Consider the following 18,607-nt stretch of genomic DNA (forward strand, 5'->3'; position numbering starts at 1 on the left):
GGCTATGCTTGAGGCAGTGAGATAAACGCCTAGCAGCTTTCCTCCTGTAAGTTGTTCCTTCCTAGGTGTCAGTGCACAGCTTTCCCTGACCCCATCCTTCGTTCTGCAGCTAATCTCCTGGACCTGCATTGCTTTGCACATTTTGTTCTTGGCAGTTTCCAACATTGCCTCAGGCCCTTATCGCCTTAAAAAATCAGATCATACAGTCATGGCCTTAGAGACTGCCCGATTGATATCTGAGCAGCCAAACAAACAGTAAATTTGAATAAAATTTGGCACCTCATTGCCTATTAGTGCTGCTAATTCTGAGAGGATAATTCACAGACATCAAGGTAAAGTGCATCTCTTGAGCATGCACAGGACAGAGTCTTCGGTTTTGCAAAAGGTTGGCAGGAATGGTTTGAGACCCTCATGAAGGGCATTTTGCCCATTCCACATCCTGCATGCCCCAGCCTGTGCAGTCACAGGGATTTGATATCTCTAGCCACCACCAACCCAACAGGACTTGTCTGTGTATTTATACAGAAATACAAACGCTTGCAGGAAGAGGAGAGTGTTTCCCAGTGATCCTTAAACAATCACTGATGAAGCCAGGAGCTCCTGCAGCTCAGCTTCCACCAGCAGCACTGGAGCTCGTAGTGATGGTGTGCCGTGCTCAGAGGAAGATCCTGTTGCTGGGTGGCCATTTACTATGTAATTGTGATACAGTTCTTTAGATCTTCTCTAGTTGCTTTCTCCAAACTCACTTTCTGTGGTCATAGGAAATAATGCTGTGGTAGAGTGCACCTCCATTAAAATCTGATTTCAGTATCACCTTGAACCTCCCTGAATGTCCTATGCCTGTTTTGTTTTGGATGACCCTATGGCTCAGGCAGAAGGCAGGAAGGAGAGGGCTACACAGACTGCTGCTGCTGGATGTGCCCTGAGCTAACTCATGTGCTGTTTGTCCCACAGAGCAGATGAAGTGGGTCCTAGCCCGTAGAAAACATGAGACATAACATTGCAGGGCAGGCTGTCTGGTGAGCAGATTTCATGCCTGGGTGACACCACCATGCACCCATACATAATTCCCTAACTGCTGTCCTTTGTAGGGTAGCACACCTGAGCTATAAAACTGCACCCAGGGTGTTAGAAGGAAAGTTAGTTCAGCTCCTCAGTTGCCACTGCAGACTTGAAGCAGCAAGCTCTCAGCCCAGCAGCTGAGAGAAACAGGCTATCTGGCAAGAGCAGCAACGGCACAGTGGTCTGGGAAGTCAAAAATGGATGGTTTTTCCTTCAGCAGTGCTTGTGTATTTATTGGCTTGATTGTAATCACAGCTGCCTTAAGTTGTAACTGATACTGCCCTCCCTGCAGCATAGATGATGTTCGCTTGGGTATCAGGTACTGCTGTCTGTGTTTGCTTTTGTTATCAACCACCATCACCAGGACTCTTTAAAAGACCAGCTCTGACCCAGACACCAAGGAGAAAAGAGAGATTCCAATTATCCTCTTCCCCGTGGCTCTCCAGCTCTTTCCCATCACATAAACACCACTGAGAGCTGATTCTCCTAACCCAGCATGAAAATCTGTGTGGCACACCTGGCTCCCTTTGATCATGTATAATGTATCAAGGTGCATTCATCAAACCAGACACTCCCAATTAAACACACACTTCTAGGCCTTCTAGGCACACAACCTCCATGTATCTCTAACCCATAAGCCTTCATGGCTTTGAGAAGTCTGGTGGCATGTCTAAAGCTAAGGAGGCCATCCTCAGCCACTGCCATGAGTGTAGTTGTAACTTTGAGAGTATCTGGCCTGTCTGGACCTAGAGTGGCCCCAGCAAAGTAAGACTGAGGGCCTAAAAAAGCAGGTCTTGTTGCTTTAGCGGCTGGTTCAGGGTTGTAGCCATGGAGAAGGGTGCCTCATTATGGGTTGTTCCCTAAATGTTAGCTTTAATGGCTTAGGAAGGGTATGTGATAATGGTGGCCAGACCACTTCTTCTTGAGACCTGAAAAGAGCATGTTGAGTTTGGGTGGTCCTTGATTCCAGGCTAGGTCATTCTTGGGGGAACTGCCAGAATGTACCCCTGCTAGGTAGTACCATGGAAAGGCTCATCTTAGGTGCAGTCATTGCAACTCGAGACCTTAAGGAAAAAAAAAAAAAAAAAAAAGAAAAAAAAGATGGAGCTAAAGTTCAGAGAATGTATCAAGGGCAAGAAAATATGTGGAATACAATATTACAACCCGACAGGAAGTTCAGAAGTAAACCCAAGTACGCTTGGATACAGATTTAATTTAACTGTCCTGTAATGGTACCAGGGGACCGAGGCACATTGGTTACCTGTGATGACAGAGGTGTCTCCGCAGAGAACCCCCAACCCCACCCGGCCGGGCCAGGGGTGCGCTGCCGGCGGCTGCGGCGTTTGTGCAGCGCCCTGAAGGTCACCCCGCAAGGGCGGCGGCTGTCGCATGTGCAAGTCGTGTCCCTTCCGCCACAGGGGACGGGCAAGGCCCGCTGCCACCGGGAAGCCCCTGCCCGCCCCTCCCGCCTGGTGCTGCCAGGGCGCGGGCGGCGGAGCGCGGCGCCGGGCCGGGAGCGCTGTCGGCGCTCGTTATTCCGCAGCCGCGTTACACGTGAGCCCGCCGGAGTGTGGCGGGCCCGGCGGAGCGGGGCGGGCGGCCACGCGAGGCGCCGGGAACAGGAGAGGGACGGTGCCCCGCAGCGCCCGGCCGAGCGGCTCTGCTGCGGGAGCAGGGACCGCAGGGAGCGGGCGGGGCGGGAATACCGGGAACGGGCGGGCACGTGCGCGGACCGGCGCGCGCACAGGTGTGCGGGTGCGCGCACACGCGCCCGCAGCTACAGCCAGGCAAGGGACGCGCGCCCCCGCGGTAGCACGCACGCACCTGCCCGGCCCAGCAGGTCGGAGCTCCGATGAGCGGCGGGCGGCCCGCGCCCACCCTTCCCCCCGGCGCCGGTGCCGCAGCCCCCCGCCCCCTCCGCGCCGCTCCCGCCGCCGGCGCGCGCCCCGCCCGCCCCGGGCCCCGCCCGCGGAGCGCTCGGCGGACCCGCATTGGCGGCGGCGCGGGCAGGGCGGAGCCCGCGGCGTATATGAAGGGGCGCTGCGCGGGGAGCGCGGCTGCTCCGCGCCCCGTGCCCTCCGCCGCGCTCCCCCTGCCGCTCCCGCGTCCCCCCGGCCGCCTCCCCCGCTCTGCCCCTTTGGGCCGGCGCCGCCGGGGCGGGCGCACCCATCCGCACCTTCCGGGGCCGCTCCGCCTGCTGAGGGCTGTAGGTCTCTGCGCGCCGCTCGCCCACACCGCTGCTCGCTATGGCCCGCGGGAAGGCCAAGGACGGTGATGGCAACTGGAAGAAATTCATCTGGAACTCGGAGAAGAAGGAGCTGCTGGGCCGCACCGGGGGCAGCTGGTGTGAGTGCGGGGCCGGGGGGCGGCGTTGCGGCGGGCGCTGCAGCACGGCCCCGGCGCTCCGCCTCCGCCGGCTGCGGCGGGGCTGCGGCCGGGGCGGGGGGGGCTGGCAGCGGGGCGTCCCCCGGGGTGGGGGAGGCAGGGACGGGGTCCCCCTGCCCTCTCCCCTCGGTGTCCGCCGGGACCCCCGGGGGCGGCGAGCGCTGCGCCCCCGAGTGCGGCTCCAGGTGGGTCCGGGGGTGAGGCGGGGTCGGGCCGACCTTGTCGAGGGCACCTCGTCCTTGGGTCTCCTTTCTTTCCCCATGGCTGGCCCGGCCCGGGAGCATCGCCGTCGGGGGACCCTGACCTCCCAGCTCTCACTTGCCTTAGACCTTACAGAGGCTTTTTCTTTTTTCTGTTTTCTCTGGATAAATGAAACTAAGCGAGTTTTACTCCGCTGAGAAAGAGCAATTGACTTTTAATATCTCCGCAAGAAGGAAATGGCTCTATGTGCATTCCTCATAAATGCTTGTCCTGTATTCATTGCATTTAGCTTAAAGAGGCTTTTAATTTCTTTACGCTAATAGCAGCCTTCCAGTTGCTGCCAACCACAGCCGGTGTTGCCACCCTTGTGATGTTGAATTCAGCTCCTATTGTAATGGATCGGCTCGGAGGTGCCACGTCCAGAGCCGGCAGCTCTGGCAGGTGGACTAGAGCAGGCTTCTGCCGTATCTTTACGTGAGCAGAATGGGGTTGTGGGTGCGCATGGAGAGGTATTTTCTGCTTCTGAGGCACCAGGCAACTGCGCAGCGCTTTAAACGCGGAGGCCGAACCAGGTCCTTTCCCAGAGTGTCCGTACCTGTCTGCCTAGGACTGATTTCCATTTGCTGACTTGATCTGCAGGCTGACGATTAGATTCTTCTGTTCTAAGCATACCTGTTGCAAGAAGCTTTTTCCTTCAACCCCGTGGTGCTCGATTTCTAGACCCACTGTGTATTTTCTGAGACCTTGGAGTGGTTTTGACCTTTAAGGTGTCTTTGGCGTTTAGAGCATCCTGGCTGGCAACCTGATTAAATAAGCTACCTCCCAGCGTTTGCCTTTTGATGTTACAAAACTCAAAGGCATTAGGCTGCAGACAACAGCATTAGTGTTTGGTTTGTTACAACAGCACCTCCTATGACCGTGCTCTGGAAAAAATTTCCACACGTCCCTGACGTCACGGCCATTTGCTTTACGCTGCCTGGATACCAAAGAGTGCTTTAACTCCTGGAGCCCCACGTTACTGCACCCAGCTCTGCCCTCCAGCCCTGGCTACCTCCGGTGCACTCGAGGAAGACAAGAGGATGGAATGCCTTTCTGATAGTGTCCCTCAGCATCTGTTTCTCTGGGTGGCCCTCCTGTTTGCCTGTCTTTCATAGACTTAGAACAACCAGATGCCAGCTTTCATTGTGAGCCTTCTCTAATGATGTAGGTTTGGGTTTTTTTTGATGGAGCTGGGGAGTAAGGAGGAATATTTCCACCCACTACTTACTCCCCTTCTCTGGTATCTCATCACTTGAAGTCCTTCAGATAAACTACATCTGTTTTGTTTGCGATTAGATGAGGACAGTCTGAGGTGTCAAGTAGGCTCACTCTCAAGTTGTCTTTGGCTTCTGCCTGTCCCTGCAGCCTGATGAGCAATACAGTTGCTTGGCATGGGCTGGCCTACCCTTGTAGGTGGCCTGGTGGTGTGTAGTACAGCATGTTACCCTGCAGTTAATTTGTTCAGATAATCCTTGTAAACTGGTAACCGATACCCAGAGCTGGGCTGCAGCTCCGTTCTTCCCAGTCCCTCCTCAAGATGGTTCTAAATGATGCTCCTTTTAGACTGAAACTGCATTTAGTCTCTCATTGTTATATAATTCACTAATTAGTATGAGCAGTGCAAGAGTGTCTTTGTAGGTACACAAGCCTGGTAAATGTGCAGAATTTTGACACCTTAAGCGTAATTTCCTACATTTGAGATGGAGTACTGAAGTTAATTTGGCCTGAACTCTTTACCCATTGTCTTTTTTTTGGACGTGATGGCCTGAACTATTAGACAGATCAGGCTTTACAATGACTTGTAAACGTGAATGAAACACTTACTGGTACTGCTCCTGGAAATAGCTTTGAGCCCAGAGCTATGTGGAATGAGTATCCTTCAAGCACACCCATGCTTGCTGTGGGGCACTTGGATCACTGACCCTGGCAAGTGCAGGGGCCTATGGTGGTGGTGCTGGGTCAGCCAAGGGATCCTTGAAGGTGTGGGGGAACATGGTTTAGTCTTTATGTTTTATAAGCCCAAACCCCGATTCACAGATTCATTCAGGGGCTCATGTTTCCCCACACCAAACAACTGGAGTGCCTTACATTTCCTGTCTGCATCAAGGCATAATCTCAATGTTAAATAGATGTCTTTGCAACATCTGAATTTTGTGTGCTGGGCACCTCCTTGCAAGTGGCAAAGGTTGGAAGTACTGTCCTGAAACATAACTGCCATGAGGGCTTGATTTGATTCCTCTTTATTTGCTTTCTCTTGCAGTTAAGATCCTCCTCTTCTATGTCATCTTCTACGGTTGCCTGGCAGGTATATTCATCGGGACCATCCAAGTGATGTTGCTCACTGTCAGTGAATTTGAGCCCAAATACCAGGATCGAGTGGCACCTCCAGGTAACTAAATAGGAGGCCCGTGTTTGACTTCATGCGAGCTGTTCTGGGAAGGCGGGGTTGGTTACTCACCTCAAGAAGGAGGATGAAATAAGCGTGTTGTTGCTGCAACACATATTTGTAGGGGGTGGGTATGTTCTCAGCCTTCTGTGTTAACACTACTGGGGCTTGAAGAAAATCCTGCTAGAATTAAAGGTTGCATCACGGGAAAACCATCTCCTCTCTGAGAGGAACTTAAACCTGCTTTGGTTTTCCCTTCCCCTAAGCTGAAGTGATGGGGTTAGGCTAAAAGGCTTCACTTTTGGAAACAGGCTGTATGAGGAAGCTGAGTTCGGTTTTTCTTTCTTCAGAACCACTCTGTTCACATGGGTAAGTGAAGGGATAAAGATAAAACTTCTGTCAGTGGAAGTGGCGTACCAGTTCTGGGAGTGCTCATGGAATTGTTTTATCCAACACCACAGTACCCTGTGCTCTAGAAATGCTGTGGCACTCACTAGTGGGAATTGCAGCCGATTGGCGTGGGAGGTGAAGGGAGGGTTGGGTGGGTCTGGTAGCTGCTGATGTGTGACCTGTCCTCACAGACATAGAAATCTCTGCTCAAAATGATGCCTGAGCAGTGCCTGTGGCCAGCTGGCCTTGGCTGGGGCAGCAGGAGCACGTGGCCCTTGCTGCAGGTGCGCGCTCCGCCTGCCCGGGCTGCGCTATCCGAGTCCCGCCGCAGCCGGCGGCTGGAGCGCAGGGGGAGCTGCGCCACTGCTGCCTTCCCACATTGCCAGTGACCTTGAGGCTGCCTGGCACTGGGCATCCTAACGATCCGGCTCCAGTTGCTCTGTGAAACAGTTCAGAAGCTTTTAATAACAGTGGTATTTAAGTGACAATTGTGACACTGATGGCTTGTAGCTACACAAGTTGGCCCTGATGCTGAGCTGTCTTGCAGCCCACTGCCTGTAGTGCTGTGCTGTGAATCCCTGCCCTAAACACAGGGAATGTCACTGTCACCAAATGGTGCTACAGCTCAGCTAAGTTATCTTTTCCAGATCACTGAGTTTCTACTAACATGCTTTAAATACAGAATAGAGGCTGGAACTCCTGTGTTAGTGTGTTATACTTCTTCATGTGCCACCACCATGGCCGGGGCAAATGCCGACTTAAGCACTGAAAGCAGCTCTTTTAATCTCTGCAGTGGGCCCTGACATTTGCAGGAAAGACTGTCAGTGATACTGCCCAGAGCCATTGGCTGCATCTGAAAAGCCAGCATGGCTAATGCTGGGGTAATTGTTACTCAGTAATGTGTTTTTCCCCTTCATGAAATAATTAGCAAAGGCACCCATGGATCTGAGGTCTCACCCAGATAGCCCTGCTGTTCAGCCAGATGTCACATAATTACCTGTTCTAGGTAAACTGATTGCTTTCTATGAAACAGCAGTTTATGATTCCAATTTCAAAGCAACTCTGGTAAAATTTTTGTGAAAGACTTCAGCCTGCAGAGGATTTTTATAAATATTTTAATTGCATAGTGCACCAGTTATTCTGGGGCTTCTTTTTTTTTTTTTTTTTGACAAAGAAAAGGAATTTAATTTCAAGACACTCTTATAGTGTGTACTGCAGAAATCAAAATGGAGGAACAATGACTAGTTTGTCAGGAATCTTTTGTAATGGGTATTGAAATCAAGGGGAACAAAATCCACCTCCTTGAATGTTGGGACAGTGGGGAGCCAGTAAACAAGGGGTTTGAACCAAGCTGCAATGACATATGCATAAAACTTCAGAGAAATAATTAGTAAATAGAGCAGGATCCTTTGCAGAGCATCACTTGACAGCACTTCCTACAGATGTGGACAAGCTGGTGTAGGGCATGGCGGAGGGTGGCACTTGGTATCCAGTACATTTCTTGTCCTGTAGCACAGCAGCCGCGAAACTGCAAGTCCAAAATTGCCCTTTAATGCAGGCTTTCAGAGACACTGACAGGGAGCGAGTGGCTGTACTGCTGTTTGGGGGGTCAGCAATCCCTGTGTTCTCTGGCTGTGCAGGATTCTCTCCAGTGCTGCAAGCACAGCTGCTGTTCTGTCAAGGAACATGTGTGGTGAGCACCAAACTTGAACTTTCTGTGGTCTGAGACACCTCCAAATGATGAGCTATATAAAGTAGGATGTTGTGCAAATCTAATTCCTGGTTCTTGTGGGAAAACTTGTGAGCCAAGTAAATGTACTGGCAGCTTGATAAAGCCCTGGATTTTCTAGGGAGCCAGAAAAGCTGATTTTATTCTTGTTACAGTGTTCTGTCCTTCTTGGGCAAGTCACTGTTGTTGTCAGCTCAGAATGCTTTGAGAAAGGGAAAACTAACTTGCCTTCAGGATTTGCAAGAGAAAATGCTGTAGAGGCTGCTATAATATCATTCTTGTTCTGAAATACAACAGATTTCATAACAGCAGCAGAACCTACAGGGTGTTGTATTGAGTTATTGACATGGGTATAACATTGAAAGCCATAAAGTGCTATTTTTGTAGCCAAGTGTCATTAATATGGTAATTGGTTTCTGCATTGAACACAACAGGAATGTTATACAGGGCTTCAGGGCAAGCTGAGTATTGTACCTTTCCATTACACTATTTTTTTCTTTCTTTTGTCTTGTGGTGGGGGAAGGGACAGTGCAGTTCACCTGCCCATCAGCCCTGCCATTGCGACAGCCCCAGCTCCTGGTTTCACTTGTGCTGCAGGCTCCGACTCTGCTTTGAACACAGACAACTTGCCCTGCGACTAGTGAAGGATGAGGATATTGCCTCTTGGGAAGCATCCCTAAAAAATAATGCTTCATTCTCCCCCTCCCCACTCCAATAAAATTGGGCTGTGTATCCTGCCATCTTGTGGTGTGCATCCCGTGGAACAGCATTCCCTCACAGGTGGGCTGAGGGGACAGAGCTCACGGCAGCCTGAGGCAGAGCTTTGGAAGTGGTGGCTGGAAGGAAGAGTCCCTGCTCCAGCCAGGGGATTTCAGGTGTTCCTGCTTTGCTCTGCTGGGCAGTGAGTGCATCATAGAAAGGCTGCTTTGGTGTGTTCCCCACTTGGCTGATTTAGCTTGGACAGCAGCAGCAAGGTGGCAGGGAGACTTCAAAGGAGAGTGTGCTGCCTCCGGGGAGGTTGCAGCTCTTTGCTTCTCTCATCTCAGCAGCACCTGTGCTTGGGAAAATCTCAGTCTCCAGGATGTTGTAGCCAAGCAGGTTTTGCTACATTTGCAGAAAACTCACACCTGTTTTTTGCACTTTGGGGGTGAGGTTGACTGCAAGCTTGGAAGGACATTGTTTGATGTGGTGCCTTTTAAAATCTATCCTCACATAGTGAGCTGGGGGAGGGTGTAGTGATCACTCAATTTGTTGTCTGTGTCACCTCTGGAGTTTTTATACCCATTTGGCACAAAGATTACATGGTACTTGGAAATGAGCACAGTGTGATGGAGCAAGAGTGGTTACTACGGCCTTATACAACTGTTCCTAATAATAAGCCTGACTTCCCACTTATAGTTTCTTCCTCTTTACCCTCAGGATACTTCTCCTGAAGTCTTGCTATTGCAGCTTAGAATGATAAAATCTATGTGGAAAACTGCTTTTAAATGAACTTGAATAAATAGAATTTTAATCTGCAGTGGCATTTTGGAAGTGGAACTGTAGCTGAAGAAAAGAACCCAAATGACTTTGCGTGGATTTCTTTTGGTGTTTGATGTCCTTGTATAGTCACAGCCAACAAAAGGTGGTGTCCATTACCAACTCAAGGCGTTGCTCATCATTTACGTGGACAGTGTCAGCCAAGTGAAGATGAGAGTCTCATTTCCTAACAAGGCACTCTGAAGTGCCAGTTGTGGCAATTTTCTAATTTGTCATTATTTTAGCATTGAGATACTTCATTCTTTCGTGTGGAAAGAACAGCATAACATGTGACACCATGGTGCATCTCTGTTGTAATAGCTTGAGATGCAGAGCTGTGTCATACAGATTATAGTCAGAGGATAGGGAGAGGGTTGTTAGACTTCTGGCTCTGAAAGCACCTGTGGGTTTGTTTCTTTTCCCCCATAGGACTTGCTCATGAATGGCTTCCTCCTGTGCATGCAGCCCCTAAAAGCTTCATTTATGCCAGCCACACGCTTCCTTGGGTGTAGCAATACGTGCCAGGGAGTACTGCAAGGGCTCAAGTTTTAAGCGCTTTTTCTCGTCCTGCTTGCTTAAGTTGCCAGGTGGGGGTGAGAGAATGTTCCAGAAATGTTAGTGTTCTGCAGAGGTTACCTTCTGCCATTGTACAAACATGCTTGGTTTTCCACACAAGATTGCTTAAGGTTTCAGTGATAGTGCTGCTCTGCTAATGGCACTGCAGCTTTTGGTTTGGCTATGGGATGTACAGAAGGAAATGATACAGGGCTTAGGGCTTTGCATCCAGTCAGTTGCAGGCATGTGAGAATGGAGGTTATGGTAGAAGCCAGTAACACAGTTTTTTAATTAGGATAAAGGTATTTTTCATTACAAGTCTTTAATATTCATAAAGATTGTCTTTCTTACTTTGTAAGTGGGAAGATTAATCTCCATTTTGCTCCTATCCTAAACAAAGCAACCACTCGTGTGCCAAAGTCTGGTCTAGTCTGGTTCATCCATCCACCTGGAAATGCTGCCAGTCAGGCAGAAAACTTGGGCCACGGGCTACCTGGCAGGAACAGTGGTTCCTTTGTGCTGGCTGCTGGAACAGCTGCTGGACGTACTGCCTGGGCTTCATGGCAGTTGTGTGGAGATGCTTTGGGATGGCAGTCTGTTCTCCAGCCAAGTCACTTGTCTGATGGGCAGAGGGTTGGCTTTGGACTTCATCTATCAGTGGCCAGGGTCTCTTAAAGAGAGAGCAGGGATCTTCTACTGGGTGACTTTTATAAGCCACAGGGATTATTGCTGACCTTCACATCACCTTTGCCAGGCCTGTGTGGGTGCCCTATGTGTTACCTTGGCCAAGACAAGAAACAGAGGGGGAGATCCTGAGCAAAACTGATGTCACTTGCCTGACTGGAACTTAACAAGCCTGGCCACGTTTCCTTGATTTTTTTCTTTCTTTTTTTGTATTTACACACTTGAATATGTATGTGAATATGGATGTATACACCTGTAACTTGAACTCTGGAAAAGATAGACCCAGGAGAGGACCTAAGGCCTGGCCTGCCTCTGCTGCAATTCCAGACAGCCACTTCAGGTGACTGAGTCTGTTCTTCCCAGCTGAGTGGTAACGTGAGAAGGGCTTGGCAGGATGAGTTTGAAGTCCCTTACTAAAATGGCAACTGGCATATTTTTTCTATATATAAACTGTTTGTGAAGCAAGAAGATGAGTAATTGCTCAAAAAAGGGTTGAAAGCCACTGACTTTGGAGGGTAGGATGTCATTCTGCTAGAGGAATAGAGAATTGCTGCTAAACTTGTAAACTCATCCTGGTCTGTTTGTAGCAGAGGGAATTTTGAGCAGTTAAAAGCTGCTTCAGGAATTAAACTTGAAACACCGGAGCTCCTTGCTGGACTTCTCTTTGGTGACCAGGAGCTGTGTTTAGGGGAACAAAGGTAATCTTTGTCCTAGGTTACAAATTCCAAGTTAGTGGGTAGTGGCAGGGGGGTGGGGGGAGTGGTCAGTTGGTCTGTGGAGGGACTGAGCAGAGGCACTCAAGTGGCTTTGGAAAAATTGCTGGAGTCACAAGCTCTTGTGGGTTGGGGCCAGCTGCCTAAGCTGCCTGAGTTTTGCACCAGAGGAGCTTCTTGGCAACAGGCCTGTTCTGAAAGGTGTCAAAGCAAACGCTGCTCCTTTGCTCATTTTCTTTATCTTGCTAAAATGAAGAGGACAAACTGAACTGAAGTCAGGCTCTTAATAATTACAGTTGCTGCCACAAAAGCAGTATGAACTTGGTTCCTCTTACTTGAATTAAAGTGTTAGCCATGCAGTAATACTTTCAATTAAAATGTGACCTAAACATTGCATAGGAGCAACTATTTCCAAGTTCCACAATGAAGAGCAAAGGAAGACTGTGCTTTTCATTATCTGTAGGCATTTCTTGTTTGTAGTCTCTTCTCCATGCATCATTATTATAGTTTAAATCTGAGCTGGTTTGCACAGCCCAGAATCTGGAGAGTCTTTTAAACAATTCTTCTATTTTGAAGGTGGCATTTCCTACTCACCTTCTTGGTGATGAGCTGCTGATAAAATCATCTTCTGAGCTGTCTTACAGTCGGAAATACCCAATTAGGCAGTGAAAAGAGAGGAGGCAGTGCTCAGGCAGCTGAATTTACTAAGGGAGAAAATGTCTCCTGCCCTGCATCCACAGGGGAGACACACAAAAGCCACATGGATTCCAGCTGGCAGAGCGTGACCAGACTTGGGAAACCTCTTGTCTTTGTTGCAGGAGCTCATGAGTGTAGAGCTGTGCTGTATCCTAAACACAGAGTTTGCAGACACTGAAGGCAGCCTGTTAGGGATACTTATGTTCTGTGTGGTTGGTCTCACACACCACTTCCCTTCTGTCCTTGAGGAGGGGGCAGAAGTGAACAGTGGACCTGTGGTTGGTGCTTTTTTTTTTTTGAAGGAAGGCTAGACTTTGTAGCCTCACTTCTCCATTTTGTGATTTTTGTCTTTTTACCTGACACAAACACTGTGATTTAAGACTGTTGCTGGAAAGATGAGAACCTCTCCTTCAGTGTGCTTAAGCTGCTTTGTCAAAGTTTTTAAGTCTGAAAAACAGAGATTATTATTAGGAGTTAAGTTCTTGGTATCACCTGGAGGCTGTACAGCTTTGAGGTGTACTTAATGTTTTCTCCCTGATTTTGCTGTTCTTAGGACTGACTCAAGTTCCCCAGGTTCAAAAGACAGAAATTTCCTTTACTGCCTCTGATCCCAGAAGTTATGAACCCTATGTGAGGAACCTGGATAATTTCTTAAGGGACTATAGTGATGAACAACAAACTGAGAACATCGTGTTTCAGGACTGTGGAGGTAAGTCTTGATTGTTTCCTACAGCTGAGGACTGAATGATGGCTCTGTCAGGTCTACCAGAAGCTGAGGTTGAGCAGTGGTGGTCTTGGTTTTGAGCTGTTCCAGCAGCATGTGTGTTAACTGACTGCTCATTAATTTAATTTGGGCAGACCCCACTGGGCCATACTTAGCAGCTTACTGGAGGGTTGGAAACCCCCACGTTTCGCTTGGAGAACTCACTCTTCATCTGACTCTGAAGATGGCACTGACTTTGTTCTCTCTGAGAGCCACAGGGGTTTTACTGCTGACTTTGCTAAAGCTAGTGTTGGTCCTCTTTGTGCCATGCAGTCAGACATCTGGGAGGTGTTTACCCTTAATAGGTTATTTGTAATCATGTGAATGAGACTCTCACCTCATAATACACCTGTATCAAATCTGAGGGAAACCCACTTGTAAAAGCTGCCCAGAAAAAAATGGTCTCTGAGCCAGATGATTCTGGAAGAAATCTGTTATAAAACAAAGCTCCATAAAACTTGCTGGTCTGGGACTAGCCCTGTGTTGGGGGGTGGCTGGGTGTCAGTCTGTGGGGCACCTCAACTGCCCTGGTGAGGGAAATCCCACCTGCCCAGGGAAGTGTAAGGGACACACACAAGATGCCAATGCATGTGGTTGTTTTCCTTCCCCTGCTGTGACAGACACACCCACTGAATACAAAGAGAGAGGACCATATAATGATGCCCAGGGCCAGAAGAAAGTCTGCAAATTCAAACGTGAATGGCTGGACAACTGTTCTGGACTAAATGATCCCACCTATGGCTACAAGGATGGCAAACCATGCATCCTTGTCAAGCTCAACAGAATCATTGGCTTCAAACCTCAGGCAAGTATCTTTCTTCCCTTCTTAGCAGATGCTACTGATCAGGAGGAAGTGTTGGTTGCATATTTGCTGTGCCTGTTTTTTGGTCTCTGGAAAGAGATACTCTTGCTGCAGAGGATAAACTGTGATACAATTTGACTAAATTGCTTCAAAAATGCTTTTACTTGGAAAGCAGTGAAAGGTGTGCACTGCAAGTTGATAACAAGTAGCACTGAACCTCACAGTGCAACCTCCTGGTTATTTATCTGGTAACTTCTGAGTCTGCTATTGGAGTTGCCATAAAGGGGCATTTTCTTCAAATGATAAATTCCAATTTAAATTCCTGTATGCTTCCAAAGCACCATCCCAGACCAACACTGTCTAGTAACATTAGTATATTTCATCATGCCCTTACCCACTCAATTCTTTTCCTCAGGCAGTGCAGTCTTGTCTGCCTTGCCATAACTGCTTAATTAATTTATGAAATGCTAATATTAAATACCAGAGTGAACCACAGGCTCGAAAGAGTAAACTACATTTGAAAGTTAGGCACAGCTGCAAGAAAGGTGAGGAGGTCTTTAGTTAATTTATTGTAGTTTTCCAGAGGCTTTAGGATATCTCTCCTAACTGGTTGCTCTGCCCTTCACCCAAAGGGAAGTCTGCAGTAATGCTGAAGGGTGTTAATCTGGGTATTCATGGCTTTTCCTTCTGTTTTTTTTTTTCCCAGTGCATTAAAATGCTAAAAATTTCTTTTAAGAATTCAGTGGCAAAACATGTGCTGTTGAATAAGGTGGTGTGCAAAACCTGCCACTCTGTCTTTTGGATGGAGAACAGTGCAAATGGCGTTCTAGGCCACCTTCACTCCCATCTGTCACGGCACTTGAGGATGGGAATTGGTGCTGTCTAACGAGTCCTGAAGAATGTTTTCCTTCAAAGAGAGCTTGTCCTGTGCTACAAAAATGGACAAACTTTTGGTTTATCTGATTTGTGGTAGAAACATTTTAGCAGAATGTACTGTGGTGGCTGTAGGGTGACATGAGATGTGCGTGTTTGATGTCTGGGAAAGAGAAGGGTTTGGTGTGTTCCTCTCTTTTTTTGCAGTGGAGCTCTGGAGACCTCCAAGACTGCATTAGACAGCAGGGTCTGGTCACGGAATGACTTTGCAGATTTCATTTAGAAACAACACATCCAAGGCAGAATTTATTTGTGGTTCCACACTCCAGCAGAGACCCCATAGTTCTCGCATTGGGAAAAATGTTTGTAAAGCAGATCTGAAACTGCAGTGTTGTCAAACAATACCGCTGCACTTTAAAAAACCAAAGACCAGCTGGGTCAGTGGTTGGACTATGAGAGTTGGCACTCGCACCTTTCTCTGATATACCCAGAGCTTTTGTCCTTCCTTGTTGGTGGTGAAGTTCAGCAGTGTCAGGGTGAGACTGCCACACTTTGTTCTTTCCTGTGCATTTCCAGTCCTGATTACACGCACCTGGCAGGCAGGTGGCAAATCCTGCACCAGTGCAATCCTGCCACTGCCTGAGCTTGCAAAAACAAGCCCTGCTAGCTATAGACACTGCTATGAAACACTTTCCCCAGGGGCACCATGGAACTAAACCCAGCCTGACCTGCTTGTATCCACAGCAGGTGAAGCTGTAAGAACAGCTAGCAGTTCTGCTTGGGTCAAGTTCCCCTGCTTCCAGTTATGCTACACTACTTGTCTGTCCCAAGAACCACTGAGAGCTGTTGCCTCAGAACTGTGCTTATTAGAGATTCCAGTTAACTGTGTGTGTTCAGTACTGTTGATCTTTGTTGCTGCAAAGGTGCTCCAGTCTGCAGAGGAGTGTCCAGCGTGTAATATCCCCTTGTTCTGGATTTCTTCTAGGCTCCAGCCAATGAAAGCCTCCCTCCTGAGATTATGGCAAAATACAACCCAAATCTCATCCCTGTCCACTGTGTTGCCAAGGTGAGTTGGAAATGTGAAAGAGCAGAGTTGGGAAGCTGCAGGGGATGGCTAAGCCTTTGTCCAAGTGTAGTTATCTCCTTGCCAGCCATTCCATAGACTAATGGAGTGGTTCTTACTTTGGATAACAGTAGTTTCTCAAAGCCCTGCCCTGCTGATGGATGAGTTAGTGCTACCTCCACAGACTGGGGTAAAAGCAAGGCAAGATAGTTAAAGGTATCTTCAAAAGTAGCCATTTGGCTTCCAAGTGCTGTGCTGGAGCAAAAAAATAAGGCCTCCATGGAAGATATTTCATACTAGGCATGTGCAAAGCAGCTGAGAAACAGCAAAGTTTCTGTAGCCAAGGCCTGTGCAATTGTACCATAGGATGCCCTGGTGGTTTCTAACTGTGTAAGTGGCTGAGGCTTTAAATTAGGCAAAGCCCTTTTCCTGGTTGATGTGCGCTGACATGTCCTGTAGACCACTGGTGGCTCTTGTCACAGTGGGAACCAGCACTGACCAAATGGGAGGTCACAGTCTCGCTGACAATCAGCTGCTGACACAGCTGAGGGCTGCTGAAGTTTGAGTGGTTGTCTGTCATTGCCTGTGCCTCCTCTTCCCCCTGCAGCGAGAAGAAGATGCAGACAAGATCGGCACGGTGGAGTACTTCGGGATGGGCGGCTATCCCGGCTTCGGGCTGCAGTACTACCCCTACTACGGGAAGCTGCTGCAGCCGCGCTACCTGCAGCCGCTGGTGGCCGTGCAGTTCACCAACCTGACCTACGACGTGGAGGTGCGCGTGGAGTGCAGGGCCTACGGGCAGAACATCGTCTACAGCGACAAGGACCGCTTCCAGGGACGCTTTGATATTAAATTCGACATAAAAAGCAGCTGATCGTAAGCACAACTCTCTTCTTCCCCCCTCCTCCTTCTCCTAGCCATTTAAAAAGGTTAAAAAAAAAAAATAAGAACAAAAAAGAAAACCTACTAGTCTTGAACAAACTGTCATACGTATGGGACCTACACGTAATCTATATGCTTTACACTAGCTTTCTGCATTTACTAGGTTAGAATGTAAACAAAGTGTAGCAATAGCGACAAATATTTATTCTACTGTAAATGACAAAAGAAAACAAAATTGAGCCTTGGGACATGCCCATTTTTACTGTAAATTATGATTCCATAACTGACTTGTAGTAAGCAGTGTTTCTGGCCCCTAAGTATTGCTGCCTTGTGTATTTTATTTAGTGTACAGTACTGTAGGTGCATACTCTGGTCATTTTTCAAGCCATGTATTGTATCTGTTTTCTACTTCTTGTGAGCAAAGACTTTTGCTGTCCAAGGTGTAAATACTCAATGGGACTAGAACTGGCATGAAACCTCATTATTTTGTTCCTTTTCAAAGAAAGACCCACCTGTGAGATGATATTTAACAGCACTCCATAAGGCTTCTGGCTTTTTTGTGGTGTTAGGGTATTTTATTTGGAGGGGTGGCAGGGAAACTAACTTAAGTGAAGTCAAAGAGAATAGGTGATTGTGTACTGTGCTTTGTAGTGAATGCTGTCTCTCTCTCCACCTCTTCCCTTATCCTCCAGTATGTTGTGTGAGAGACTGGGTCAGGCTATCACTCTCCTCAGTGATAGGCATAACTCTGCTTTGTATATTTTCTTTTCTCTTTTTTTTTTTTTTCCTGCTGAAGGCATCGCACACTGTGGTGCTAATGTCTTTATTGAATGTTTTAGCCATTTTCATGGTGGAAGAATTTTATATTTATGCAGTTGTACAATTTTATTTTTTCTGCAAGAAAGTGTAATGTATGAAATAAACCAAAGTCACATGTTTGAAAATAAATCTTTATTTTAAACTTTATAAAAGCAATGCAGTACCCCATAGAATGGTGTTAAATGTTGTCTAAAGTGCAAAACTCTATGTTCTAACATGTAATAATAGCCAGGAGTACAGTGCTCTTGTTGATCTTGTATTTCAGTCAGGTTGAAACATTGGACAAATAAATGAATGAACACACGGTTCTGTGTGCGTGTCTGTTGCAGTGGGTAAGGATGGAGCCTGTTAGTTGTCCAGAATCTTGAAGAAGTACTGCACCTATTTCAAACAGAAAATGGATCATTATCATTCCCAGACAGTCTCAGCACACGGGAGTCGAAATGATTGAAACATTTGACACATTGAACTGTTACACATCAGTGCTGGGGTCTGTTCATTACTTGTTTTCCCTCCCCCTACCCCGCATGAGACGCTGCTGTGAACACCTGCCTGTGCTGGTCAGGATCCCCACAAGTCTCTTCCCACTTACTGCACACTCTCCACCTCTGGAGGCACAGCCGCTGTGTTCCAGATAAAACTGTCCATCCTCAGTGCAGGTTAAAGCTTCCAGCAGCCAGAAGGGAAGCTGCATCCTGAAGCCACAAGAGTTTCAGGGCAGCCACTTGCTCTGTGTTACTGCTGAGCCAGTGGCCAGGGCTGAGGGCAGGCTCTGCCTGCTGGGGCTGCTCAGAGATGACAAAATGTGGCAGCTGGCTCTGTGCAGGAGTCAGGCTCACTATGTGCTGCATGACGCAGATTACCAGGGAGAATGGCTCCATGTAAAGTGACACAACAGGACTATCCTAGAGCAAGTGGCCTGATAAAGACTTCCTAAGTGGAACACACAATCCTGGAGCAGCAAGATGCTGAACTCTTTGCCATTTGCTAGAGGGAAAAGTGTGGTTACAGTATGCTGTGGTGGTTAGTGAACCCATTTAGCTGTTC

The 18,607-nt window shown here is 48.2% G+C and overlaps 2 protein-coding genes across 2 annotated transcripts in view; one reads left to right on the forward strand and one right to left on the reverse strand.

The window, feature by feature from the left end:
* Window positions 1-3,132: 3,132 nt before the first annotated feature.
* On the forward strand, window positions 3,133-17,864 carry ATP1B1 (ATPase Na+/K+ transporting subunit beta 1). Its single transcript, XM_059466651.1, has 6 exons — window positions 3,133-3,408; window positions 5,948-6,076; window positions 12,912-13,067; window positions 13,742-13,926; window positions 15,782-15,862; window positions 16,467-17,864. Exons 1-6 carry the CDS (start codon window positions 3,309-3,311, stop codon window positions 16,731-16,733), a joined length of 918 nt encoding a protein of 305 aa, XP_059322634.1. The 5' UTR covers window positions 3,133-3,308; the 3' UTR covers window positions 16,734-17,864.
* Window positions 17,433-18,607, reverse strand: part of NME7 (NME/NM23 family member 7) — an 88,741-nt gene continuing 87,566 nt past the window's right edge. The window contains exon 12 of the mRNA XM_059466649.1: window positions 17,433-17,941. Within this exon, the coding sequence (XP_059322632.1) occupies window positions 17,909-17,941 (33 nt within the window). The 3' untranslated portion in view covers window positions 17,433-17,908. The remainder of the gene's footprint in view (window positions 17,942-18,607) is intronic.

The sequence above is a fragment of the Ammospiza nelsoni genome, chromosome 2 (assembly GCF_027579445.1).
Source record: "Ammospiza nelsoni isolate bAmmNel1 chromosome 2, bAmmNel1.pri, whole genome shotgun sequence".
NCBI lineage: Eukaryota > Metazoa > Chordata > Aves > Passeriformes > Passerellidae > Ammospiza > Ammospiza nelsoni.